The 26,841-nt window shown below is 60.3% G+C and overlaps 1 protein-coding gene across 3 annotated transcripts; it reads right to left on the bottom strand.

Moving 5' to 3' along the window:
• Window positions 1-4: 4 nt before the first annotated feature.
• KIF19 (kinesin family member 19) lies at window positions 5-25,415 on the bottom strand. 3 transcript variants are annotated; one of them, XM_014839705.3, is made up of 20 exons: window positions 25,244-25,413; window positions 23,439-23,519; window positions 12,650-12,760; window positions 11,924-12,011; window positions 11,464-11,600; window positions 10,258-10,383; window positions 9,698-9,892; window positions 8,573-8,719; window positions 7,175-7,297; window positions 5,760-5,925; window positions 4,921-5,095; window positions 4,600-4,798; window positions 3,698-3,968; window positions 3,479-3,600; window positions 2,852-2,985; window positions 2,488-2,593; window positions 2,199-2,295; window positions 1,240-1,637; window positions 877-1,036; window positions 5-631 (listed from the first exon to the last, which is right to left on the bottom strand). In XM_014839705.3, exons 1-20 carry the CDS (start codon window positions 25,280-25,282, stop codon window positions 501-503), a joined length of 3,006 nt encoding a protein of 1,001 aa, XP_014695191.3. In that variant the 5' UTR covers window positions 25,283-25,413; the 3' UTR covers window positions 5-500. The 3 variants fall into 3 exon arrangements, with proteins under 3 accessions (XP_014695191.3, XP_070339646.1, XP_014695192.3); XM_014839706.3 differs by having other exon boundaries at window positions 356-631; window positions 1,255-1,637; window positions 25,244-25,414; XM_070483545.1 differs by lacking the exon at window positions 877-1,036 and having other exon boundaries at window positions 317-631; window positions 25,244-25,415.
• Between the last annotated feature and the right edge of the window lie 1,426 nt (window positions 25,416-26,841).

Genomic DNA, 26,841 nt, shown 5'->3' with positions numbered 1-26,841 from the left:
AGCTGTCAAGACCCAAATGGGATTTTATTGTTAAAAAGGAGGAGAAAAAGCCACTACTAAGTAACAAAACCAGATTCCCTTCCCCACCCCAACCATAGTATGGGAAGTGCCGTTGGCTCCTTCCCCAACCCTCCGGGATGCCCATGCCCCAGGTGTGGGCCCAGGAGCCCTCTCCAGCCAACAACTGCCCCCATCCCGAGACCGAGCCTGGCCGCAGGTCCGTGCAGGGTTTTGGCAACAGAGTCTGTCCAGGGCTGGGAGGCCAGGGAGCCCTGTCATCCTGGCTGTGCCTCCTGGCTCACCTCCCTCGCCGCGTGGCACTGCAAGCTTGGAAGGGTGGGGCAGGCACCCTCACAATTCCTGGGGTTCAGGAGCCCTGCCCTTCTGAGGACCTGAGCTCCCGCTCCCAGGTCACCGCCATCTGCCCAGCCTCTATCTCCCACTTCCTGTTAGAGCTCATTCAGTCCTGGGAGCAGGAGGGCCAGTTCCAGGCAGGCCCCTCAGTTACGCCGGGGGAGTCCATCTTTGCCATGGGTACTTGTGCCGTGGGGTAGGCGGGGCCCATGGGTAGCCCGCCGGGAAACACCAGCTGGGTTGGAGGGAACAGCAAGGGGTGAGGAGTCCCCAGGGCCTGCAACAGGGGAAGGGCCAGAAGCAAAGGTTTAGGAATACCTTCCTGTCCCCTCTCTGATCACCCAGTGGCCTTGAACTCCTTAACAGCACAACTTCAAGATGCCAGTCCCACAAGTATTCTTCGAGAACCCCGTTTCCAGCAAGGGGCAGCTATAGGGGCAGGGAGCTCCACATGCCTCCTCCCTGGGCTGGCCAAGGCCTCCCCTTCCCCATTGCCCCATTGCCTCCCTTGCTGGTACTGACCCGTATTCTGGCTCAGAGGGAGTTTGACCTTGGCCAAAGGCAGTGTGACCTTTCCTAGATGCCGAATACCAGGGGCTGGGTGCTCGCACACTGGCATCCTGTGGCCCGAGATGCCCTCCATGGGACGGGGCCCCAGGAGGTGAGTCTTGGGGCGGGAGAGCTGTGTTGGTTGGAAACAGTGAGGTGAGGCGGGAGCATGAGGATCTTATACAGGGATCTCCCCCTGCTATGATGCCAGCCTGGGGCACAGAGGCATGGAGGGTGGTGCAGGGCTGGTGCAGGTACCTCTGGAGGAATCCAGCCCTCAGGCCCCCACCCACAACAAAGGCGCTCAGACACCCTACCCCCTGCCCCTGGCCTCACCCCTTGCCCTGTGACCTCAAAGGACCGGGACCTCCGCTTCCTTCTCTTCGCCTCCAGCGACTCCTCCCGTTTCTTGCCCAGGCTTTTCTTCTGGCCATGCAGCCAGGGCCCAGGGCCGTTGCCACGATGCTTGGCTGCCTGAGATGGGGCCTCGCCCGTGCTGCTAGACAGGTTGTCCTCGCTGGCAGCGTGCTGCAGCGTGGGGCTGGGCGGCCGCTTGCAGGCCAGCGGGCCAGAGGGCCGAGAATCATCAGCCTCCCTCAGCGAGTGCAAGGACAGGCTGCTGCGCTCCGTCGCGGGAGCCAGCAGGTGGCGCCCCTCAGTGCCCAGGGCCCGCGAGCGCCGCCGGGCGGCCTTCACTGAGATGCACTTGGTGCTGGTCAGGATCTCCTTCCTTTCTGCAGCGGGACAGGGGGAGCATCCAACCCAGGGTCAACGTCACATATTCCTCCCCTTCCTGCATGTCCACTACCCCTCTGCCAAGGCAGAAATGAGAAGGGGCCAGAACGCCCAGGTTTTGATCCCAGCATCCCCACCTGCTTGCTTGCTATTTAAGAAACTCGGGGCGAGTTTCTGAGCCTTATTTCATGTGTAAACTGGGGGTGGTAAAACTAACCCCACAGGGTTACCATGAGGATAACTGAGAGAACGGGCTTAGCCTATGGCCAGGGGCCTGGGATTCGGTCTCCATCTGCTATTACAAGTGTTACTGAGTGGGAAGGGGGGACATGATCCTAAGTGCCATGTGTTCATTCTGATTCCTGACTGTGCCCCAGCTCTCTGTGTGTCCTCGAGCAGGTGGTTAATCCTCTCTGGGCGTTGGTGCCTCCCTTTCTAGAATGGGTAGCACCATGCATGGGTGTTCAGCAGCGCAGAGGGCAGGAACGGGCTTTAGGCTGGGTGATCTGAGCAGTTTAGTCAATGCCGGGCTCAGGCCACGGGGCAGGAAGGGGGCACACCTTTGTGGGACAAGGGGATCTCTGACAGATTCTCGCTGCTGTTGGGGGAAGAGTTGATCCGGCTGCTCAGGCTGACCAGGCTGTCCTGAGTGGGGGCCTGTGGGACGAGGTGGTTGGGAAGAGAAAGGCATTGAACACAGCAGGGACCCCATGCCCCACTCGGCAGAGATGGTGGGGCATCAGGGGTGGTGGCCGTTTTGGAAAGGCTCCATCCCAACCATTGGGTGTCCACCTGTGCTCCCACCCCCACCAGTGGAGCCCATGGGGCCAGTAGGTGCTCAGAGCTCACCTCCTGGGTCACCAGGCTGCCCATCTGGATGGGGGGCGGGGTGGGCACAGAGGAGCTCTTCACCTGCCAGGCCCGGGGACTGGCCTTGAACACGCGGTTGGCTTCACTGAGGTTGGCAGAGGAGGATGGGTGGTTGTTGACCAGGTTGGCCCCACTGAGGTCCCACCCCCACCCCAGGGGACAGCTGTTTGTGTGAAGGGAAAGAGAACCCAGGAGTCCTGGCTCCAGACCTGTGCCACCTCCTCCCTTTCGTTCCTGCTTCATCTGCCCCAGTTAGCCCTAATCTGGGTTGGCATCGCTGGGACATGGTGCGGCGTCTGGGGCTCAGGCAGTGGGACTGGCTGGAAGTGGCTCCTGGTCTCACCTTTCTGGGCTGAGCGGAGGGAAGATGCTGTTCTGCAGGCGCTGGGCCTCAGAGCTCTGCGTCTTCACGCTCTCTGGGTCAGACTCCGGGGTCAGTGTGGTCCCTGCTGGGGTAATTTTGGGCAAGGAGCTGTCCTGGGGAGGGGAAGTGGGGCATCGGGGGGTCAGTCAGAAGACTTGGTCCTGGCCCAGGTAACAGCACAGAGTGACAAAGGCACACAGGGTGACCAGAGCTGTAAGGCAGGCTGGGAGTCCAGGGAGGGCCGTGCATTTGTGTTCCAGGTCGCAAGGGGTAAACTGTGGTCTGCTAAGCATCTCCAGTGGCACCGCCTGATGGCCTGGTCTCCTGGGAGGGCATCTGGGGCCATTTGTGATATCTGATAGCCAAACCTGATGCTCAGACTCTGGGTGGAGACAAGTGCCAGAGAAGAACGCCCTGGGATGGAGACCTTACTCAGGCTTGGCAAGACTTTGGGTGGGGTAAGAAGGAAAGGGAGTCAACTCTTCGGGATGCCAGCCAGCTGGGTCCCATCTCCATCCCAGCCATCTGGCAGGCATTGCCTTGGGCATCAGCCCCTCCCTCAGCACAAGTGCACCTGTCCCTGCCCAGGCATGCTCAGGCTCCCACCTGCAAGGCCCTAGAGGCCACCCGGTCCATGATGGTGGCCCGCTCCAGGCTGCCCTCCTCCAGCTCCCGCAGGTACACTTCGTAGAGCTCCTCCAGGTGCTGAGGGACCGCCAGGTTGTAGTCTGCTGGGGGAGGGGCAGGGCTCAGCGCGTGCCCTCGGACCCTCCGCTGGTCCATAGGGCCCCTGGGTGGCTCCGGCGCTGGAGGCGCGGGCCCTACCGTCAATGATCTGCCGTTGGCCCTGGATGATCTCGTCGCAGAGGCTGCGGTGCTGCTCCAGGCGGCGCACGGCCTCGCGGCGGTGGCGGAGCGCGCCATCCCGGAGCAGCGCGTGCGACTGCATCTCGGTGTTCTCCACCTCCAGCTCGTGCACGCGGCACAGCAGGCTCAGCACCTCGCGCTGCTCCTCGGAGCCGATGCGCCGCGGCAGCGTCTCCTCCAGGCGCCGGCCCCGCGCGCGCAGCTCGCGGCAGCGCTGCTCCAGGGCCAGCTGGGGGCGGCACCGGGTAAGCGCCAGGCAGCAGGCGAGGGGCCGCTCCGCCGCCCAGCCTGTCCTCGCCCCCTCCAGTCCCGGACTCCAGGCTCCGGACTGAAGCTCCATTCCCAGTCCAACCCTCGAAGGTGTATCTTGGACCTTGCAATCAGGGGCTGCTCCTACGTGGCCCCTCTGTACCCACAATCTTGCCTCCCCGACCACAATCTACCCCTGGAACCAGCTCCGTGGATATCTGCTCAAGCCCAGCCCATCTGATGCCCTCGGGGCTCACGGTACCCTGAAGCCCCCTGGTTTGGGTATGCTCCCAAACAGAAGGCAAAGATCTGTTATCTGGAAAGCCCTAGTTATAATATTGGCTACCATTTTTTGAGTCCTTAGTATGTGAAAAGCATTTATTTGATCTTCCTAGCAACCCCATCCCCCCCCCACACACACACAAGGGCTGCACTACTCCCATTTTACAAATGAGTAAGGGAGGTGCAAAGAGGTTAAGGAACTTAGCAAGGTCACCCAAGATTGGTGGCCTGAGTTCCCAGGTCTCATGCCTCCCCACCCTGCCCTCAGCCCCAGCCAGAAGGCTCGGGCCTCCCAAACCCACTCTTCCTGCCCCCCAACCCCTGGGCACCTTCTGCTTCCGCATCTTCTTCTGCTCGCCCACCAGGGCGGCGATGCTCTCCCGGGCTGAGGCCACCTCGGGCGGCTCCAGGATGTCTGGCTGGTCATCGCCCATGTCGGAGTCCTTCTCACTGTCGTCCTTGGTGTAGGACTCCTTCCGCTGCTCCTCCCGCCATTTGAGGGCCCGGCGTGACTTCTCGTGCTCCCAGCTGCCGCAGCCCCACCCCCAGGGAGACACGGGATTCAGGCCACGGGGGACAGGACACAGCGTGCAGTTACAGGCCCAGGCCCAGGTGTGGGCCCTGGAGGGTCCTGGGCAGGGGGTGCTCACCCGGCAATGGTGAGCAGGTGGCGGGAGGTGTCGATCTGGACTTCCATGGCGTGGTTCTCCAGCTCCAGCAGGCGTCTCCGCACGTCCATCTGCTCCTGGAAAGCGCTGACGAGTTGCTCCCGCAGCTGTCCCATGTCAGCCTGCTCACCTGGCCCGCTGTGCAGCTGGACCTCGGCTGCCCAGCGGATGGGGAATGGGGAGGTCAGTGGAGGAGGAAGGGTCAGGCCAGGAGAGTCTGGATCCATGTGGGGCTCTCCCTTCTCCTTCTTCCCAAACCACTTCCCATCCAAGCACCTCCTCCAGAAAGACCTCCTAGATTACTTCCTCCTCCCACACCCCACTTCCACATTGAGTCTTCAGGCTGTGGCCCAAAGGTGATTCCCAGCTCCTCTGTACGAAATGGCTTCCGCTAGCCCTTATAGCACCTTTGTGTTAACCAGCAAAAGGTACCCCTTAGACACTTTACCGCCATCTGTTGGAAAACCATCCATAGCAAATATGCAGGTCTATGAGAGACTGGTGGTCCTTCCGGTGATCCGGGTATGGCTTCACAGCCCTGTATGGCAGCTCTGACAGTGATGCCCTACACAGCTCAAGTGTCTATCACTTATGTGATCCCCCCAATCTTCATGTCAACTCCCTGAAGCAGAGATTGCGATTCCATTTTACAGCTGAGGGACAGAAGACTCAGGGCAGTTGAGTGACTAGCCCAAGGCTACCCAGCCAGAAAGAGCCTGAGTCTGGACTTGAACCCAGCACCGCCTGACCACAGAGCAATCTGAGACAGCCTGGAAGGGCTGCAGGAGACAGGCTCCCACCACACAGACCCACGCACACACCTTGGACGTGGCGGATGTCGCCCCGCTCCAGCCGGCCCCGGGCCTGGCCCCGCCCCCCCTGCTCATCGATCTTGCACTTGAGCCGCTGGATCTCGCCCCTCAGGTCGGCGATGATGCTGGTGTACTGGGCGATGTGGTAGGAGACGTTGAGCAGGTTCTGCTTCACCTGCGGGGTGCACAGGATGGGGGCAGAGCGGGGACTGTCGCCCCAGGCGATGGGGCCTGCCTGCGGGGTCTTTTTCTTTCTCCTCCAACCCCTTTCTGGATGACAGTAATGCCCTCCTTGCCTCCAACCCCACAACCTATCACACTACATGCCTCCACCAGATCCATACTCCTAAAATGCTGCTGCCCCTGCTCATCAACCAGCAGTGGCTCCCTATGGCTTGGAGGAATATCCTAATTCCTTCACCTAGTGTTGAAGGTCCACTGATCTCTCTCTCTGGATTTTCTGTGGCTTGCTGCTTTGTCATGAACATTCTGCTCTAGCCGAGGAAACATCCTGCTCCACCGCCACCACCCCCCAGCCCCCCCTGCTACAGACACCATCTCCTTTCTGACTTTGGAACCTCTGCCCTTACTGCACCCCAACTTCTGGAATGTCCTCTCCATCCTTCAGCATCCTGCTGAAGTCCCCAAAGAGCTCCCTGGGAGCCCACCAGCCCACCTAGTGTTGCTATCATTTACTTGCTATTAGTAACATTTTGTACTATCAGTTAACTGTTTCATGGACATGTCTTCTTCCCCATTAAGTTCCTTGAATGTTGGAATAAAACATAAAGGACCTGGAAGAGCTGCTGGCAAAGTGCCGTGCTGGGAGAATGTTCCTTAAGTTCTGTCTACACTTATCCATTCCCGCCCCTCCACACATACAGGCAGAGAGACTTCCTGTTGGAGAGCAGGGATTCCAGCACATTTACTGGGAAACCAGGCAGCCCCGGTTCTAAGCTCAGCGCCCTCACTGCCCAGCCGGGAAGTCACTTAACTTCCTTCAGCCTCATTTTTCTCCACCGCAAAGTGGGGATCAAGTGAGATGACATGTTACAGGGCTCAGGGTAGGTGCCCAACAAGGGTCACCTCTATTCTGACCATTTGATTAGGTGCTTTGAGAATGTAAACGTCTGAACGAGCATCTGAGGATGAAAACAGGAAGATGGCGGGGGATGGGGCCGGGGACCACAGACACTGAACTGTACACGAAGGGGACCCTCAGCAGCTGTGGGCTTCCTGGCAGGCAAGCAGGGGCTGAAGGTGCAGGGAAGGGCACAGGGGGACAGTCGACTGGGGAAAGAGGCCAGTGCAATGGTGGCTGGTTCCAGAGAGAGTGGGGAGGGATGGCAGGGCCTGGAATCAGTCCAGGGGCTCCAATCTTGGCCGAGGAAGGCATGCCCTGGGGGGACAGACAGGGCCCTCACCCTGGTCTTGATGTTCTTGGCCCGGCCGGCGTAGGTCAGGGTGTTCCGGGACTCCTCAAAGGCGCTGCTCGCTGGACTGATGTGGGCGATCATCACCGTGCGGCTGTTCCCGCCCAGGGAGTCCTGACCGGAGGGGGCGGGGCAGTGTCAGCCGGGGACTGTCCCCGGACCCTGCTCTTGCAGGCTGTTCATGACGCCCTCCATGGCGTGCCTTCCCTCTCTCGCTGTCTCTCTCTCTCTACTCACATACACACGCACACACACACACACACTCACACTCTCACAGGTCCTGGTGCTGAGCATCACGTGGACGACGCCCCTGAGTCCGGATTTCCCCTCCCCCTCTCCTGCCCCTCCTTCCCACTTCCAGTTTCTTCTCCAGAGTTTGCATCTGAAAATTTCAAGCATCCAGGTCAGGGCCTCCTACTTTCTCTTTCCCTCCCCTCATGCATGAGAACCAGGAAGGGGAGCCCTGTGGTTGGCTGGGAGCCAGAGGGGAAAGAGCCCATGGGGCCCGGTGCCCCCTGCCATCTCCTCTGGCCCCCCAGGTCCCGCTACCCCATTTCTGACTGCTGGTGGCACTCCTTGGCTGGAGTCAGGATGGGGGATGGGAACCTCTGTATGAAGGTTGACTTTGGTCTGTGGCCACCCCCTGCCTTGCCCTGGGCTTGACTGTGCCCCGGGGCCATGATGCAGCTGAGTGACCGTCAGTACGATCCTTCACCTCTCTAACCATCAGCTTCCTTGCTTTTTAAAACGGCAGTAACTGTGCAACCGTCCCACCACCCAGCTGGTGGGTGCAGTGGTGATGGCAGGCTGACGGCGGGCGGTAAGTAGATGACGGCTGTGATATTGGGCCAGACAGACCTCTGTTTAAATCCCACTGCCAGCACTTAGCCTCTTTGTGCCTCAGTTTCCTCTTCTGCAAATGGCCATAGTCATCCCCCTAACCCACAGAGTTGCTGACAGGATGAAAAGAGCTGAGGGGGGGCGGTGAAGCGCTGAACACAGAGTGCAGCCAGTAGTGAGCCCCCAGACCCTGGGCTCTGAGCTGAGGCCAACTGTGCACCTGAACCCCCAACTCCAGAGGATCCAGGTTCCCTCAGACCCACAGCCCGGGGGTGTCAGGTGCAGCTCCTTTCCCTCCCTGCCACCCAGTCTCTGCCGAGGGTCCCCAGGTAACACACGATACACCCAGACAAATCTGAATTTCAGATACACAACGACTGATTCTTTCAGTATAAGTATGTTCCAAATACTGCATGGGATGTACTTATACTAAGACAAATTCTGTTGTTCACCTGAAATTCAGGTTTAGTGGGGTACCGGTATTTTCACTTGCTAAACCCGGCAGCCCCGTCCCCGAGGCACAGTGCTCAGGCCTGGCCACGGTGGTACCTTCAGGAGCCGGGTGAGCTTGCTGTCGCGATAGTTGATGTACTTGTTGCCGCTCTTGTCGCTCAGCGCATTGATGCAGTTGCCCAGCGCCAGCAGGGAGCGGTTGATGTGGGCCCCCTCTTTCATGCGCTGCCCACGGTTCTGTGTCTGGGGGGCGAGCAGTGGGCGTAACTGTGGCCTTATGGGGCGGGGGACGGGTCTCACCATCAACACCGGGGTTATCCCTGGTTATAACCCTTCCCTCTCCCTCAGGGCTGTGACATGCAGGCATGACTCCAGGGGGCCTTGTCCCACCCTCCCCCCGGGGTGGTGAGGGCATTTGAGAAGCTAAGAGACCTGGAAGGCTCTGAACAGAGTGAGGACTGAAGACTGAGGCTTCGAGAGCGGGGCTGAGCCTGGCTCTGCCCCACAGGGCTGCACCTTGCCGCTTAGTGCACAGGCCGAGAGGGATGCGGAGGGAGGGGTCGCCCCAGGCCTCAGGGAGGGGGGAGGGAAGTGTGTGTGAGGGAGAGAATATGTGAGGAAATAGGTGTATGTGGGTGCGTGAGAGAGAGTGGGAGAATGAGTGTGCGTGGTGTGAGAGTGTACGTGAGTGGAGAGCACCTGTATGCATGCGCGTGTGAGGGTGTGAGTGTGCGTGGTTCCTCTCCTTGGGCCTACAGGACAGTGTCAGGCCGAGGAGGTGTCTGCCCAGCCCTCCACGGCAGGGCGCCGCTGGCTCACCCTCTGCCCTGCGGCTCCCCCGTGCCCCTCCAGGGAGCCCTCCAGCCTGACTGCGAGAGAGGGGTGTGCTTCTCGAACCCCACCCTGTTCAAACTCAGCCCCACATGTTCAAACAGGAAACCCTGTTAATCCTCCCGGCTGCTGTCCTGTTCCGTGCATTTTCTTCGGGGCCAACAGTGACATCACCCAGCCTCATCGCTCAGGTGACCACGAAACCTCCAAGTTTGCCTGCAGAAGGGGGGCCGGACCAAGGCCAGAGCCAGGCAGCAGGCTCCGTGCTGGGGGACAAAGGCTGTGAGAGACGGGGGATGGACCTTCTTCTCTCCTCAATGATTTTGGCAGGGCCCTTGCCCTACCCCAGCCCAACAGCCAGTCCCCCAGCCCCGGGGGCACAGGCCTCACCTGGGCTGCACGCTCAGAGCCAGCCAGGTCGATCATGAACAGACGGCCCTGCCGCACCTCCTGCAGGACATTTGGGACCCGGCTGCGCTGGCGCACGGCGACCTGGAGCACGGCATGGGAGCGCGAGGACGTCTGGTTGGCGGCCGTGGGCTCCTGGGTCCTCTGCCGGTTCCCCTTCATCAGCAGCTGCATGACCTGGGTGGGGGGAGGGAGCAAGGTCACTCTTGGGGACTCAGGGGATGCTCCCACAGCCTGCATCTGAGAGGTTGGGAAAGGACCCAGGCGGGGGGTGGGCCAGCCCTGGTGTGCTGAGGGGCCTGGGGAGGTCAGGGTCTATGTGTACAAGCGGAGGCTGGTTGCCTGGTTAGTCCCCCAGGGTCAGCGCGGCTGGGGCGTGGGGGCAGGGGTGACAGTCCCCCGCTTGCTATCTGTCGTCTGCCCAGCCCCAGCCCCAGCCCAGCTGAGCAGGCAGCTGCTCCCTCGCTGAAGTCCCCTGCCCTCTCTGTCCCTCATGGGTGAGTGTCCCTCTCCATTGTCCCGGCTGGCTGTACAAGACTTGCCTCTTTGGCATTGATGGTGGAGACCTCGGTGATTCCAGCCACCTGGACCACCCCTTTGGAGTCCTCCCTCAGCTCCAGGTACCCCAGGGCGGGGTTCAGCAGGTCCCGGATCATCTCGTTGTAGATCTGATGGGACGGGATGGGGACAGGCATGAATGGGAGACTAAGGGTGGGAGGTTCAGGCAAGGGCCAGGTTCCCCATCCCTCCCGAGCAAGAACGGGATAGGAGCTCACCCGTTCTGAGCCCCAGCTCAGGAGCCCCAGGCTCCTCTCAGGGAAACCCTGGTTAAAGAGAAAGACTCTTTCCTTTCTATGGGGTGAGAACGAGGGAGCTTCAGCATCCACAGGGAAACATCGGGCTGTCAGAGCTAAGGGTAGAGGAGGCATTGGAACTAAGCGGCACTCCCTTTGCAGGTGGGCTGGGCACTGGGCAGAGGACAGGACCTGATGGACAGCCAGCCCTGCTTGTTGCTAGGCAACCCTCACGCTACTTCTCCCCCTCACCCCAAAGTGCGTCTTGCTGGCTGAGTCAACACCGTGCTGGCTAGAGTGGCTGCTGGCAGCCACGCCTCACTGCCCTTCCTGTGCTGTCACCCAGGAGACTATCAGCTCCTGGAGAGAGCCGGAGCAGCCGGGAGCCAGATGGAGTCCAGCCCGATGGCTCTCCCACCTCTTGTGGCCTCTGTGTGCTCCCACCCCAGCTGTCCCGTTGCTGCTTGGTGGTAGCACTCCCACGGGTGAGCACCAGGGGCTGTGGCTAGGTAGCGAAGGCTGGCAGGTTCAAGCCTGTCCATGTTCTGACCCATACCCACGTACACAGAGTGCCGGGAGGCAGCCTGGCAGGGTAGACAGGGTTGGCTTTAAGGAATGGGCCCATGAGGATGGCGAGGCAGCGAGTTGATTGGGAGGGTGACCGAGCTCTGTGCTCAAGGACAAGGCTACTTTGAGATGTGGCAAAATGGGCAGGGCTCAGCTTGCAAGCCCTAGGGTCCTGAGTTTGAATCCCTGCTCCCTCACTCACTGTGTGACGTCCTAATTGCCTAACCTCTCTGAGCCCCAGGTTTTCGTAAAATGAAGCCAAGAATATGCGTGCAGGAGAGCAGGAGTGACGAGCACCTCAAGGAAACTGCCCAGTGACCTGGCCCCAAGGAAGCCAGTCCCATCCTATGGGCCTCTTGTCCATGCCGGGGTCGGGGGAGGGCTCACCTCCAGGTAGGACATGGACACCTCATATTCCATGTCGTTGCTGGTCTCCTCAATGGCGTGGAAGAGGTCATTGAGGGTCCGAACGTAGATGCCGGGCTCGTGGTCTGTGCCCAGCATGGTGTAGGTTTTCCCACAGCCTGGGGCAGAACAGGGTGGTGGGTGGGCAGGGTCGGGCCAGGAGCCAGGCCTTGCTGGGCAGGGGCTCCTGGCAGCCCTGGGTCTGTCCTCAAGGCTGGGCCCTCCCAGAGAGCCAGAGAGGTGGGGGCAGGGAGGATGGCGTGGGGGATGGGTAGGGATGGGGCTCTGCGGCTGGAGGGTCTCGGGTTTGGATCAACCACATCCTTGATTCCCGCCTCAGTTGGGCCCAGACCAATTCTGTGATGGAGGACGAGGGGGCTTGTCCCTCAGGGGGGACACCTGGGGCATGCAGTCGTCTCCCACGCTCTGGGCTCCCCCTCACCTGTGGGGCCATAGGCGAAGACAGTGGCATTATAGCCTGAGATGACGCCTTCAATGAGGCTTTTGGTGGTGGCCTGATACACCATCTCCTGCAGGGAAGAGGAGACCGTCAGGGGCCTGGGGCACAGGCAGGGCAGAACACACACGCCCACTGGCACGTCCTGGGCCCCAGCATAAGTGGTTTCTGTCCCTGGAGCCCTCGGCCCTAGAGAAGTGGGAGTGGGGAGTGGGGGATGGATGTCTCTGCTTTCACCCTGTAGGGGGACGCCAGTCTGAAAGAGAGCTCAGGACACCTGAGACTCCTCCCCCCACAGCTGGCTCCTGGCCCCCAGCCCCAGGGACGCATTCCATCTGCTCCTGGGAGCATCCCGCAGATGCGTGAGTAAGGGGTCCCTGGGAGGGTGTCAGCTTCCCCGAGACTCTCCTCCCAGCACCAGATGGGTTTCAAGGGCCTTCCTCCAGCTCCCACAGGGCCAGCTGCAGGGTGTTCTGTGTGGGTGCCTGAGTGTGCACGCTGACCTGGATGTGTCCAGGCAGGAGGCTGTGTGCGCGACATGCAGGCACGCGCACACCTGCATGCATGGGGACGTGGTGGGGTGGAAGCTAGGGAGCAAGTGGTGGAGGGAAGGCTGAGGGTCAGCGGCGGGTCCCCTAAGGGCTCCCTCCTGAGTGAGGCAAAGGGTAGAGAGGGGCTCCTGTGTGTCCCCAGGCCCAGGCCCTCCCTCACCTGGGTGGCAGTGAAGTCAAAGGCCACATCAAACAAGTAGGACTTCTCCCGGGAGCGGTGTGCCCGCAGGATGTCATCAGGGTCCTCCATTGGGTCCATGAGAACCACCATCTGCAAAAGTCCCCGAGGGGGGCCACTGGTCACCTGGGAGCCCCAGGCCCACACCGATGTCAACACTCACCTCACTCGGGCAAGAGTGGGAGGGGCTGGAAGCCAGGCGTCCATGGCCCCAGGCCCAGCCCTGTCCCCATCAGCTCTCCGGGTGTCTGGTCTGGGCACTTGGCCCTGGATGCCCAGAGGGGAAGCCTCCCTAACAACTGACAGTGTCCCAAAGGAGCGGAGAGCGCCATGGTGCCCCAGGCCACATGGGCCCCAGATCTGGGTCCTCTTCCTCGAATGGCAACACCGCGCCCCTCGTGCCTGTACCACAGGAGGAGTCGCAGTAACAATGGCTCGCGTTTATTCAACATTTATTTTGTGTCAGGACCTGCTTTAAGCACTTCATGTACATGAACTCGTTAATCCCCACCACAAGGCCAGGCAGTGAGGCCCACCATCCTTCCCACTTTACAGATGAGGAAATCGAGGCCCAAAGAAGGGACTTTCCCAGGCTCACACGCTACTGAGTCAGGGAGCAGGACCCAAAACCCAGGAGCAAGGCCTGCAGACCCTTTACCACCTCACTGCAGCCGTGCCACGCCCGGGACCCTGCCCTGCTGTCCTGTCTCCCCTCTCTTCACCCCTCCTCATCCCTCCACACCCCTCCACGCCCTGCCAGGGGGTAGACCCAGGGGCGGGGTGAAGAGCCCCCTGGGAGGGGGTTGGGGGTGCGCTAGCAGCGGCCCTCTGCAGCCTTGAGCCTGAGCTGGGAGTGGAAGGAGCGGCCCCAGGGCTAGAAGCTAGGACAAGGGTACAGGTGGGCCTGCCCCAGCTTAGGCTGCCCTCCCTGCAGGGTAGGGGCATCTGTACTCTGTGTGTGTGTGTGTGTGTGTGTGTGTGGTGGGATATAGAAGGGGCCTGATCGGACTCTTCCTCTGCTCCATGGGTGACCAAGGGACCCATTTTCCAGAATAATCTCTGCACCCACTCCACGCCCAGCTCCACTCTGCCCCTCTCTTGGTGGCCTGGGTGTGCTCAGCCTGGTCCTGGGCTCTGTGGGGAGACGCAGAGGAAGGAGGCCGGATCCTGGTAGGGGGTTCCTGGCCTAGGATAGGGATGGGGAGAGAGACAGTGTCTGGACTCATGGAAATGCCAGGAAACACTGGAAGAGGCATGGGAGGGCTGGAGTTCGGGGGTAACAGGGAGGAGGGGTAAGTCAGGGCACGGTCTGCATGCCTGTCCTACCTCTCATTAGTGGTGGCCTGTGTGAGCAACCCTGCCCGAGCCTGGGCCTCCTCCTCTGTCAGGTGGGACAGGAGTGCATCTACCTGCGGGGCTCTGAGGAGCCCGTGAGGTAAGGTGTGCGCTGGGCTTGGGCACGGGGCGGGCACACACTGAGTGCTCAAGGGGCTGGGCTCAAGGGGCTGTTAAGAGGGACAACTGGGGTGATGGGACACACACCATGACTCTGCTGTCGGGTTGAGGACGGCGACCCCACGCTCACCGTGGAGGAGCCACCATGATGCCACAGCCTCTGCGCCTGCCCGAGGCCCCTTAGGAGCCGAGCCTCCAGGTTGGGTCCCTGCCCCCGCCCTGGCTGCCCTGTCAAGGTGTCCCCTGAGAGTGGCTGGCACCTTTAAGCCCTGCTCTGTGCCTGGGAGCACCTGGGCTCGCGCCAGACAGCCAGGGGAAAGAAGCCGGGGCTGTGCTCTATGGCTGGACGGTGGTCTCAGCCAGCACAAGCCTCACCGGCCCCCTCACTCCCATGGGGAGGGAAGGTGGTAAAGAGGAAGGGTGTGGGCAGCCTTCGCTCCCTGCCTCCTCCTCCTGGTATGTAATAACAATATCTCACCTTCACTGAGCCCTTTCACGTGAATTCATGATTATTATTCTCAGACGGGGAAACTGAGGCACAAAGTCGAGCAGCTAGGAAACGGTAGGGCCAGGGCTGGAGCACTGGTAGTCTGGCTCCCGGGCTGGCACCCTGCCCACCATCCTGCACCTGCTCTCACACACCCGCCCTGGCCCTCTGTTCCCATGGAGCCTTGTGGGGAGCGGGGCGGTGGGAGTATTTCCTGCCCAGGCCCACAGCGGTAGCCCCATGCCAGGGAGGCCACAGCACCCACTGTGTGTACTAGCCCTACCTAATGTGACCTGGTGATGAGATGCTGGCCACGGAGGTAAACTGAGTCCTAACAGAGGACAAGGCATGAGGAGAACGGCCTGTCCCAGGGCCACCCAAGGTTGCAGAGACAGTGACTGTGCTCCCTTGGTGGGTCAGCAGGGAGCCAGGGCCAGCGACAATCCCGAAAAGGGCTTGAGAACAGACAAGGGGTGAGGGGCAGCCACTCCAAGAGGCAGAGGGGCTGACGGCGAGGCAGCAGGAGGCCGACCTGGGAGCCTGGCCCAGCTCTGTGGATTCGGGAGATCTGAAGTGGGTCACTCCGGGTGCACCCCCATGAGCGCCAGGATTTAGGAGGCCCAGTCCTGGGAGGGCCACAGCCTTGGACTCCCACCACGTTCCTCTGAGCAGTCTGCGTCCGCCCTTCCCCACCTGGACTCCTGCAGTAGGTCCACACCTGTGCTCACGGCATCCAAACTGGCCCAAGGCCCTTGGGGTCCCAGCAGAGCCCCCTTCTGGGATTCTCAGTGGAGGAGGGAAGGGAGGGGCGTAAGGCAGCTCCCAGGAGCCTGACCCCAGGAGACTCACCCAGAAGTCTCAGCCAATCGGATGGGATTCCGGGGAAGCCAGTTAGAGGGGACGCTCCAGACAGACTGGGCTGGCAAAAGAACGGCAAAGAACGAGGCCCCTGGCCCAGGCCCCTCACAGCTTGCCAAAGGCGGAGGGCCACAGTGAGATAAGTGCAGGGCCTCTGGGCCTGTGCTGTCCCCTGGGCTGCCCGGCCACCTCCTCAGGGCTCCAGCTCCAGTGTCCTCTAAGCTTCTTCCAGGATCCAGTTCCTGCCTCAGGCCCTAGAGCCGGCAGCAGGAGTGCTGATCGTCAGACCCCCGTGAAGATAAACCCGCCTCCAACTCCCCGGGCGTGGTCCCAGTGGGAGGCAAGAGAACCTGACCAGCCGTTACCAGCTGTCACTCCTCGGGTGCTGGTGCTCCTGTGGGCGTGGGCAGGGCCAACGGCCTGAGGGACACCTGGGGTCTGCCAGTGTGGGGCAAAGTGAGCAGCATGCAGTGATGCCCATCACTCACTGATCACCTTCAAATGACCTCCAGGCACTGCCAAGGTCAGGGGACCCTGCGCCTTTGGTGTTTTTGATATCCAGGCTCCTGAATCAGTACACTGTCCGCACGGCTGCCATGATCCCCTCTTAAAGAGGGCTTTGTCTGGTCTCCATCTGCCTGGGCCCCGGCCCGCGCCCCACCCTCCAGAGCATCACCCCATCCCTGTCCACTCTGGCACACAATGGAGCCTCCAGCCCCTCGGCCAGGTGAACCGGAGCTGAGCCATGGAGGGCTGGAGAGGGGCGCTCTGGGCTGCCCCGGAGAGCAGCACAGGAAGCTCAGGCCAGGTGGACACGTTTGCTGGCACCTGCTACACACCAGGCATTAAGGGAGGCCCCGGGGAGAGAAGGAGACATGTGGCTTCCTGCCTCTGACACTCACAGTCCAGTGGGGAGCAGATCGTTCTAGTAACAGGTGCCGGGCTACAGGAGGCAATGGGAGCACAGAGCAGGGGTGCCTGCTCCAGCCTGACCACCAGAGGAAGGCCTCCTGGAAGAGGTGGCGCCAGCACTGGGTCTTAAAGCATGAGCAGGAGCTGGCTGAGAGGTGTGAGGTGAGGAGAGTGTTCTAGAGAAAAGCATGAGCAAGGCCACGAGGTGAGAAGGCGGCCGTGGGCAGCGTTCTCAGCTCAGAATCACCAGGGGTCTGTGAGAAACGTGGGGTTGGGAAGAGAGCTCAGGATTTCCCCTCCTGTCCACACCACCAGGAATCTTGGGAGCACAGACCCCAGATGGCGGGCCCTGCTCCACGATGACTGGTATCCTTATAAAAAGGGGAAATGGGGACACAGAAACACATTGAAGGAAGATGATGTGAAAAGACCCACGGAGAAGATGACCGTCTGCAAACGAAGGCTAGGGGCACACACCAGAGTCTCCCTCACAGCCTCAGAAGGAGCCAACCCTTCGGACATCCGGCCTCCAGAACCACGTGTGAAAGAGGAGATTTCTGTTGTTTATGTCCAGTCTGTGGTCCTTCGAGACAGCAGCCTTTTGAACCAATGCAGCCCCACCCCCAGCCAGGCTGGCCTGCTGCAGTGGGGCGGGTGAGGGTGGGCCCTGGGCGGCCCCTCCCTCAGCCTCCGAGGTGGAGGCTCAGCGGGGGCATTCCCTTGCACAATCCCCAGGTCATAAATCTTTATGCCCACAGCACGCTGAGCACCTGCCTCTGGGAGGTTTCAAGGGGGACGCTGCTCACACAGGAGCACAGGGGCCCTCCCTTGCGGGGGGAAGGTGGGGTCGGGGAGGGTGGGCAGCTTCATGGCAGGCTCTGTCCCCGAGGTTCCAGGCCTCCTTACCCACAAGAGGCCTCACGGCCCCCACTCCCAGGCCCGTTCTTAATTCAACATGGATTTTGCCCTTTCCACGATTCCAGACTTTGAGCCCCGAAACCCAAGATCGGCCAGGGAAGTGAGGGGCTTCAGGCTGGGGGAGGGTGTCTAATCTGTAAACTGTGTTTCCATTAGGGCCCAGACTCCTCCCGGCCTCTCCTAGGTGAGAAACACCGTGAACAAAGCATGTCAGGAGTTCCCCTGCCCCACACCACTAAGCTGCTGGTGCTCAGATCGGCTTCACAGTTTTTTTATTTTTTAATTTTTTTTGTGAGGAAGATTGGCCCTGAGCTAACATCTGTTGCCAATCTTCCTCTTTTTGCTTGAGGAAGATCATCACTAAGCTAACACCTGTGCCAATCTTCTTCTATTTTATGCGCGACGGTGCCAGGGTGGCTTGATGAGCCGTGTTAGGTTGCACCTGGGATCCAAACCTTCGAACCCCAGGCCGCCCAAGTGGAGTGCGCAAACTCAACCACTAGGCCACCAGGCTAGCCCCAGCTTCGCAGTTTTAACCGGCTTCCTTCTGGCCTCCAAACGGCTAAACCTCGACTGGGGTATCTCAGTCTTGGCACTACTGACACTTTGGGCTGGATCATTTTTTTCGGGAATTGGCCTGTGCACTGCAGGGTGTTTAGCAGCATCCCTGGCCTCGACCCACTTGATGCCAGGAGCACAACCTCCTCTCAGCAGTGACGTTGTGAAATGTCCCCTGGGGAGCAAAATCGCCCCCAGTCAAAAATGTCTGATCTAGACTATTACTCCTCAAGCCTCCAAGGCTGGCAGGAAAGATCCTGGGGAAGGGGGTGCCACAAATGGGGTTTAGGTCCAACGTGGCTGTGTGACCTTGAGGAAAATGCATCACCTCTCTGGGCCTCAAGTTTTTCCCAGTTGGAAGTCAGGGAGGACCCACAGGGCTACCGCCTTGAGAGAAGAATTCATTCCAAAACCCACAGCCTACTCAGGAAGCCCCAGCAGAGAATCGGAACCTGGGAAGGCCCAGCCTCCAAGACTTCATCTCCTGTCCAGGGAGCCAGGCCCACAGCCCCTTTAGTCTCAGGGTGCAAACAAGACATAGCAAAACAAAAGCCTGATTCCAGGGGGATGTCACCTCATAAGGCTGTTTCTGGATTTTTGTTTGCTTTTTTTTAAGAAGGCGAATTTGATGCTGGTCACATTTCTAGGTGTAAACGTGCCATCCTGTGAGTGCTCAAGAAAGGAGACGTTGATCCCAAGAAGGGTGTCCCTGGGCCCTGCCAGCCTTCAGAATAGATAGAAAAGACCAGAAGGGAACCCGCTGAGCTCATAAAGCCACCAAGCCCCAGCTGGCTGCTTAGGGAAGAGCTACACCTGGCTGATGTCCCGGCCGGGTCCCCACCAGCCTACAGAACTCTAGGACCCCAAGGCCTGGGGTGAGGGGAGGCGTGACCTAGAAGTCAGTCCAGGGCTGCATTCTCACGGGTGTGCACACGCCTTCATCAGAGTCCCCGAGGGAGCTTGTAAAATGCAGATTCCCAGTACCGCCCAGATTCACTGACTCAGAATCTCTGGGGAAGCGGGCCCACAAACCTGCCTTTTTAACCAGCACTCTTGCCTCGTGCGCATCCAGACGCTAAGTGGAAGAATCCTTGCACCCTTGCAGCATTATTCACAATAGGCAAAAAGTGGAAAACAACCCAAACATTCATCAACTGAGGAATGGATAAACAAAATGTGGCGTATCCACACTGTGGAATATTACTCAGCCACAAAAGGGAAGGAAGTTCTGACACACGCTACAATGTGGATGAACCTGGAAAATATTACCCTCAGTGAGAGAAGCCAGACACAAAGGACCACATATTGCGTGTTTCCATTTATATGACAAGTCCGGAATCTACAGAGACAGGAGGCAGATTAGTGGCTGCCTGGGGCTGGGAGGGGGCTGGGAGACCGGCAGGCTGATGGCTGAGGAGTGAGAGGTAAAGCATCCTTGGATCCTCTCCCAGTCACTATCCGCCAGGCTCAGCTCTTTGGGGCAAGAGGATCAAGAAGCACCCAGATGGTGAGTGTGTAGGGAGCACACCCCGCCCCCCCAAGGCAGGCAAGTGGGCTAAAGGTGGGCTGCCCCCAGCAGTCACTGTCCCTGACCCTCGGCATTGGTCACCTTAGACTCTATTTGTCTTTCACCATAGCCTCCCGTTTGTGTGGCCCAGCCCTCCCTTGCAGATCTCCCAGAATCCTCTCGACGGCTCGTGGGCTGGGTGGGGCAGGTTCTTACTGTCCTGTCTTCTGATGAGGAACCAGGACGTGGAGGGCCTTTGTGTGGCTCCTCAGAAAGGACCCCAGGAGCACAGGGGGTGACAGTTGGGCTTTGAGGAGATAAAGGCTAATTATGGGATTATACATATTGTCAGGCGATTTAAATCCTGTAGATAAACACGGTCTGGAAGCCGGGAGGAGGGCCAGCGGGCTGTGGGCTTGGCACGGGCGGGAGGGGGTGGGAGGGAGAAGGGGGCTGTCCTGGAGCTGCTTCTCCCACCTGAACTTCTGGGCCCCACCAGCCTCTCAGGCAGCCCCCCAAACTTTGTGGTCCCCGATGGCATCCCTGAGGGGTGTGGCATCAGGGTCTGGTCCCATTCCAGATGCTACTAGGAGACTGAGCTCCTATGTCGCTCTCACCCCAGGAACACATATGTGTGGAGGTGACCATCTGGGGACCACCGGACTCAGAGCTCTGACACAGGAAGCGGGAAGGCTGGAGGTGGGCCAGGTTTCTCCTACCTGGGGCCTGAAACCATCCCGTATTTCAGCACTTGAGATAAACTAACATCTATTAAACCCCTACTGTGTGCAGGCACTGGGGTAAGCACTGTGCAAACATTAGCCCACAGGGACCCCTAAGGAAGGCATCATGATCACAGTCCAGAATTGAAAGAGGTCCTGAGACCACAGGACTGCTGAGGCACCCGAAGTTTCCCTTTACAAATCCCAACCCTAACTCCAGCTCCCCCGCAATCCAGCACACAGGCCCCTTGTCCCCAGAGCACACTCTGCCTGTGGGAGGGGCCCCCTCGGCAAAGCCCTGTTGCTGCAGTGTCCCGCGTCTCCAGGAGAACAATGCCCAGCTCTAAGGAAGCCTGCCTAGGACTGCACACAGTGGCTCAAGCCAGCAGGTGACTGAGTGCCCTCTCTACCTCTCCCCACTCAAGACCCACCAACTGGTGGCCTTGGACAGCCTTTGCCTCCCTGCTGACCACCAAGGGGCTGGGCCCTCGATAGTGACCTCTGGGCTGCCCTGCTCAGCAGCTCCCCACCCCAGGCCCCAGACAGCACCAGCAGGGGTGTAGTAACCCATCCATGACAGAGGAGAGCAGAGCCCAGGAGCCCAGGCCAGAAGAAGCTGGGTGGGGGAGTCCCTCTGTGGGGCTGGGCCACACAGGCCATAACGGCCACAACCAAGGGAGCAACGAGCAGCGGCTGGGTAAAGAGAAATTGCGCATCCCAACAAGACGTCTTCCTTAGAGGAGGCCGGGCACTCGGTCCCAGCGGCACCTTTGCCGGAAAGAGAGTGCACAGCCAGGTTGTCCTGAAGACACTCCCAAACTCACTCCACTGGCCCACCGGGTTCCAGACCTCAGGAGGAAGGAGCAGAGCCACAACCGACCGGCTGGCCCACCGTGAAGCTGACCAAGCCTGCACCCCTGAGCCTCTCTCAGGGCGCATAAGGCAAGCCTGGGGGGCCAGGGCCACAGACAAGCTGTCGGGGTCACTGGAGAGGGACGGAGGGCTGGGGGCAGGGGCTGGTCAGAGGGGGAGACACGGGAAGTCGGCCGCCCATTTGGCTTCTTGGACTCCTGTGTCTTTGCCTCCTGCTAGCCTGGGCCTTATTTGTCAGAGGGATGGAGCAACTGAGGGACGGCTGGCTTTTCAGTTTCCCAGCCGGCCATTTGCTGTGGCTACTCCCCAGCTGCAGGCCAGGCAAGTGCATCTTTGCACCCAGTGGACACAGAAGGGGCTGGGGCCAGAAGACCAGGCTCTCTGCAGGGCCCGGAGTCTGTGTTGAGAGCCCTGAGCCCACGCTGTGCAGACAACCTCTGCATCTCCGAGCTGACAAAGGAGCAGCCCTGTTGGGACTGCCCGGCCCGGGACCTTCTCGGAGGTGCAGCTCCGCCGGGTCAGGCCGGGCCCTCCCCCTCCCCTGGCAGGGACAGAAAGGGGCCAGTGTTCCCCGTGCGTGGGCACACGGCAGCTGTACCCTAGACCAGAGCATTCCCATCAGCATCTGTTAATATCCACAGCCCCCACTCGGCTGGGAGCCAGGGGCAGCCGAGAAAGGGCCATCATTGTCCCAACCCTGAGGACCTGATACTCTTGCGGATAAGTTGGACAAACAGGGAGTGGCCTTGTCTGGAAGGAGGTTTCCCCTCCCGAGTTCTCTGGCTCTTCACGGCTGGCCTCTCTCATCAGCCAGTCCAGCAGCCCCTCGGACTTCCAGTTGCTAACAGATGATGATAATGCACAGCTATTAAACTCCTACTGTGTGCAGGCACTGGGGAAGCACTGTGCATACATTAGTCCACAAAGACCATCTAGAGAGGGCATCATGCTTACTGTCCCCACTTACAGAGGAGGCAACTGAGGCTCCCGGAGAACCTGCCCAAGGCCACACAGCTGGGGAATGGCAGAACCTGTCCCCCACGCCTGTTACGTGAGTTAATCCTGCTCCTGCGGGGCCTCCCCAGCTTAGATGGGGTCTTCCCAGGCATCCCCTGCTCTCCCTGAGGACTCTGAGGAAGGCTACCCTTTTCCAGGAGGGAAAAGAGGAAGAGGAATCAGGAGGCTGGCCCCAGCCAGCTCTGCCGTGCCCACGGCTCAGGGCTGAGGGAAGAGGCGGCAGTAGGCACCTGCCCCCGGGGAGCCCAGAGGCAGGCAGGCAGCGCAGGCTGTGCTGTCCACCTCCGGTTTGCTCCTCTTGGCCCTTGGGCTTCCTGAGTCCAGCCTGCCAGCCCCAGGCCCAGGGCCAGCTGGTGCCCGGTTGTGCCTTTCTCTGTATCGTCAGTGCCACCCCAACTTCTCTGCCACTGTGATGAGCCCTGGCACTAAGGAGAAGCTGGAAGCAGCAGCCACTGAGCTGAGGCAAGCGATCGCCTTGGGCTCCCCATAGGCCATACCACTGTGCCTCTCCCCACCCCAGCACCTGAGTCCTCAAGTCCCTACCCAAACAGACATCCTGGCCGGGGTTTACAGAGTGTGCGAGCTGGCCCTGCCCATGTCTCCAGCCTCATCTCACACCCCTCACCCCTTCTCTCTCCTGCGAGAGCCACACTGGCTGCTTCTTGGTTACCCAAGTATATCACAATCCCTCTCACCACAGGACCTTTGCACATGCAAGTCCCTCTGATTGAAATTTCTCTCTTCATGCACACTCCTAATTACTTCTTATCCATCCTTTTTGTTTCAGCTCAAGCACCATTTCCTGAGGGAGCGCTCCCTCAGTTCCGGGGCTAGGTCAGGTCCTCTCTTACTCTTAGAGCATTATGCACATCTGTTTGTGATTCAGTTCTTTGACTAATGTCTCGTCTGTCCGCACCGGACTGTGAGGTAATGGAGGGAGGACAGTGTCTTATCTGTGCACCGTAGTTTCCTAGCTCCTGGCACTGTCCCCAGTGTGTTGTGGGTATGTGATAAATATTTATTGCCTCCTATGTAAACAGAGGTGGGACTCGTCCTGCCCACCTCATCACGGTGACATGAGGACCAAGAGAGCAAATAGACACACAAAGACTTTGCAAAACATGAACACTCTGGAGGTGGGCTTTGGGTCTAAACCATATAAATCTGGGCTTGCGGGGTGGCAGACATATTCAGGTGGGGAAGTCATGTCATGGACACATGGAAGGTGTGTGAAATCTTAGGGCTAGACTGAAGGGATCAGGGCCCACCCAGGCAAGGGAAGCTTTCCGCTCTCCTTGGATCAATCTAGGAAGCCTTCCTGGAAGAAGAACCCCAGTTTCCTTGACGATGTGGCCAACTGCCCAGTCAAGAGTTCAGTGGGTAGAGGAGGATGCTGCTGCAAGCACGCCAGATGTGAGCAGCCCTCTGCCCGACCCTGCAGCTCCCGGCCACGGAGCCGAGTACCTGTTCATCCACTTTGTGGGCGATAAGGGTGGCTCCCTCCTCCAGCTCTGCCACGCTGATGGGCCGGACCCGGAGTGCCACCTGGAAGGGAAGTCCAGGCCCCAGCGATTAGATGGAGAGGGCCATGCCAGGGCACAGAGAGGATGCCAGGACCCCAGGATTCCCCCTGAGTTCTCTGTCCAGCCACCCCGGCCCTCCTTTGTCTTAAGGAAAACTCAGTGGTTCAAGGCCACCACCTGGGTCGAGGGCAACAAGTCCACAGAACGTGACTGTGTCTGAGTCTATGAATTTCCCAGGAGCCCGTGCCTCTGGGAGAGCCCCAGGGGAGAGAGCTGTCTGCTCCTCCAGGCTCCAGTGGCCCGCCCAAATTAAGCACGGCAGCTCCCCTGGGGTTTGAACTTGGATCCCTCGGCACTGGAGCGGGCTGTCTGTGCGTCTGTGAACGACGCTCTGCCCCTGAAGGTGCCAGCACGGTGGGCGGCAGATGGGGCTGGGGGCCCTGGTTTCGTCTCCTCCTCCTAACAACCTGTGACCACATTCCCACCTGAGGACAGGCCATGGGGGCTCCCTCCTCACTCTATTCTCCAGCCAGTGAGCGATGCTGGCTCTTGATCTTGTGCCTGGGTCTCCCCGAAAAAACAGAGAGGGAGAGTGTTTCTTCTTCTGATCAAAGGGAAAGTCCTCCTGGGTGTGGGGGGTAACTGACGGGCCCTAAGCAGAGTGAGAACACCGCACTCTCAGAGGGACCTCCACTGCCCATGGGACCATCTGTCCGGCTTCCTCAGCCAAACTCCACTGGTGGGAGGGGAGGACCCTCTGTCCCTGCCCCAGGGTGGCGGGTGGGGGCACACCCCACATGCCAAGGCAAGCCATTCTCAAAGAGACACTTCTAAACCGCCTGAGAGGATGCTCCAGAGGCTGGGGCTTGCTTGGGGGCTGGGCCCGAGGCTCATCTTGGGAGAGAGCTCGCCCTGCAGAGGCGGGTGTCTCTGGGGGTTGCATTATCCTCCAGTTACATCACCACCCACCTGCTGGTGATGAAGGCCCACTCCCAGATCTCAGAAGTTAAGGGATAGGATGGACTGGGAAGGGGTGGTGGCCTTGGTGTCACTGAGTCTTCCCCCTTATCACACTGACCTGCCACTACTGATAATCAGGAATCTGTCTTCAGTCTCTACCTGGCCCCTATGGCCCCCCCACACACCTCTTCATCTGCCCCTGACGTGGGCGGTTCTGGGGGCCATCTGGGCTGCTTCCAACACTTCTCTGAAATATTTAGAGTTCTGGCTTGGACAGCATCTGCGATGCAACCCAATAACCAGCCACCCCCAACCCATACCAGCTCCTCTGGCACCTGGGGTCCCTAGTCTGTCTGTTTGTGACCCCACTCCCTTTACACTCCCACCCCACTGGCCCCGGTACCCTCTGTTTCACTAGGATATTCCCACCTTCCTCCTCCTGGCAGGTAGGTCAAGCCCACCCTGCCCCTGGCTTTTCTGGATCAGAGAGCAGAGTCTTGCCCCAGAAAACCGTCTCTCTGCACAGGTTTTGGGGATGGGAGGGGTCCCCTGGCGGGAAGGTGTAAAGTGGGTGTGGGGTTGAAGGCAGGCTAACTTTAAAGGCCTCACTCAGAAGGATGGCCATGAAGCTGTCCTCCTCGACATCCAGGACCTCGGGAAAGTTGCTCTGGACAGTCGGAGCCCCTGAGCCCGAGCCTCCTCTTCGAGGCTGGTGAGGGAGGCCGACGGAGAGTCTGGGTTCCGGGGCCAGGGATGGGGGCGAGGAGGAGGGTGACGGGGTCTCACCATGAGTTGCTGGTCCTTGGAGTCCCCGCCGTCCTTCATGCTTGCGGCAGGTGGAGGGGCTCAGGCCGCGACGGCGGGCATGGCCGAGCCGCACTCCCGCCGCCGCCGGTCCCCGCAGCCTCGCCTGCGCCGCTGCTGCCTGACAACCCGAAACCAACAACGCGCCCGCGGCCAAGGGCGCTGACCGGGAGGCGGGGCAAGGGGAGGGCCCGCCGGCGCCGCCCCCTCCAGAGCCCCCGCCCCTCCAGAGCCCCCGCCCCTCCGCGCCCCGGCTTGGAGTTGGCCGCCTCCGCCGGGAAGGCGTCCGAGCCTGCGCCGCTTTCCAGGCGAGTGCCCGCCGCTGCGAACCCCCGGCCCTCGGCGCGGCCCTGCGTCCCCCGGCGCCGCCGCGTCCGTTTGGCAGCTCTCGGCGCCTCCCCGCGCCCCGGCTCGCGGCCCGGCCTCCTCTCCCACGGCCCTGCAGGGGGCGCCCGGCCGGCCGCGCGGCTCGCTGGACAGAAGCGCTCCCTGCCCCTCGGGCCTCGCACATCTGCTGCCTGCCTGTCTGTCTGTCTGTCTGACCCTCGGCGTCTCCAGGGCGGCGGCTGGCTGCCGTGTGTTTCTATGGGCGCTGCGTGCATCGTGGCTGTGGCTGGTGTCTCTGGCGTGGTGTCTTCACCCATTGCCCAATGACAGAGGGGTAAAGAGCTGTTCCTTTGCCCAGGCTGCCCAGCTCAGTGGTGCAGGGGAGCATCTATATATTACTGGGGGTGTGTCACGGAAGAGCCGGGTCAGTGTACTCCACTGTAAACAAGGCCCTCTCGGTGAACCCAGAATCTAGGTCAAGACGGTTGGGTCTGTGTGCCCTCCTGGCTCCCTGCCTGCTGGAAGAGCCACAATACAGTGCAAGAAAGGATAGGTCAAAGGCTGCAGTCTCCACTGTGGGTGATAACACAGTTACACACTCAGAGCACAGGGGAAAGATTCCCCGCCCCAGGAGGCCCCCGGAAAACAGGATTCCAGTCCCAGCTCTGCATCCAACTTCCCAAACCGCCTGGCGCAGGTGTTTCCTGTCCCCTCTGGGCCTCAGTTTCCTGGGTGATGGTGCAGCTCCTCCTGTCTCTGATGGTCCACCCTGATTGTCTTCTCTTGCCCCCGCTGAAGCTGAGCCAGGCAGCCCCCCTGCAAAGACTGGGCGAGGGGACCCCAGTGGGGTTCACGGCCCGTGGAAGGAGCTGGGTAAGGAGGAGCCGCTCCTCCCCCCGGGGTTTCTCAGACGGCCTGGCACACATCCAGAGGCGCAGCACGCTGCCAGCCTGTGCCCTGGGACGGGCTTCCCCGGTTGCCTCCGAGGAGCCTGTGTTCGGTATAGTTATTAATGAACAGAGGCAGGAAGCCGCCCGCGGCCTTGGATTTGATAAATAGATAAACCAAGCGAAGCTTGCTGGAAACCAAACACTCCTGCAGGCGTCCCAGGGCTCTGTCCTCTTCTCCAGGCCGGGCTGCCCGCCAGGCTGCACACCCAGGCTGGCTGGTGCTGCACGAGATTCAAGTGAGTCTGAAGATGTGTCATTTGGATAGAAATCGCCCTCCCGGCTTACGTGCAGACCCTGAAACTC

Source organism: Equus asinus, chromosome 13 (assembly GCF_041296235.1).
Source record: "Equus asinus isolate D_3611 breed Donkey chromosome 13, EquAss-T2T_v2, whole genome shotgun sequence".
NCBI lineage: Eukaryota > Metazoa > Chordata > Mammalia > Perissodactyla > Equidae > Equus > Equus asinus.
Note: the sequence above shows the minus strand (reverse complement) of the source record. Positions and strands in the feature narration are given on the sequence as shown.

Bases quoted from the DNA above. Each gene is read 5' to 3' on its own strand.
- KIF19 (XM_014839705.3), bottom strand. From the start codon at position 25,282: ATGAAGGACGGCGGGGACTCCAAGGACCAGCAACTCATG. The intron at 5,096-5,759 runs GTGTGTGCGTGG...TCCGCTGGGCAG, and splicing joins CGACATCCGCCACGTCCAAG to CCGAGGTCCAGCTGCACAGC. The intron at 3,969-4,599 runs GTGCCCAGGGGT...TGCCGCCCCCAG, and splicing joins AGAAGATGCGGAAGCAGAAG to CTGGCCCTGGAGCAGCGCTG.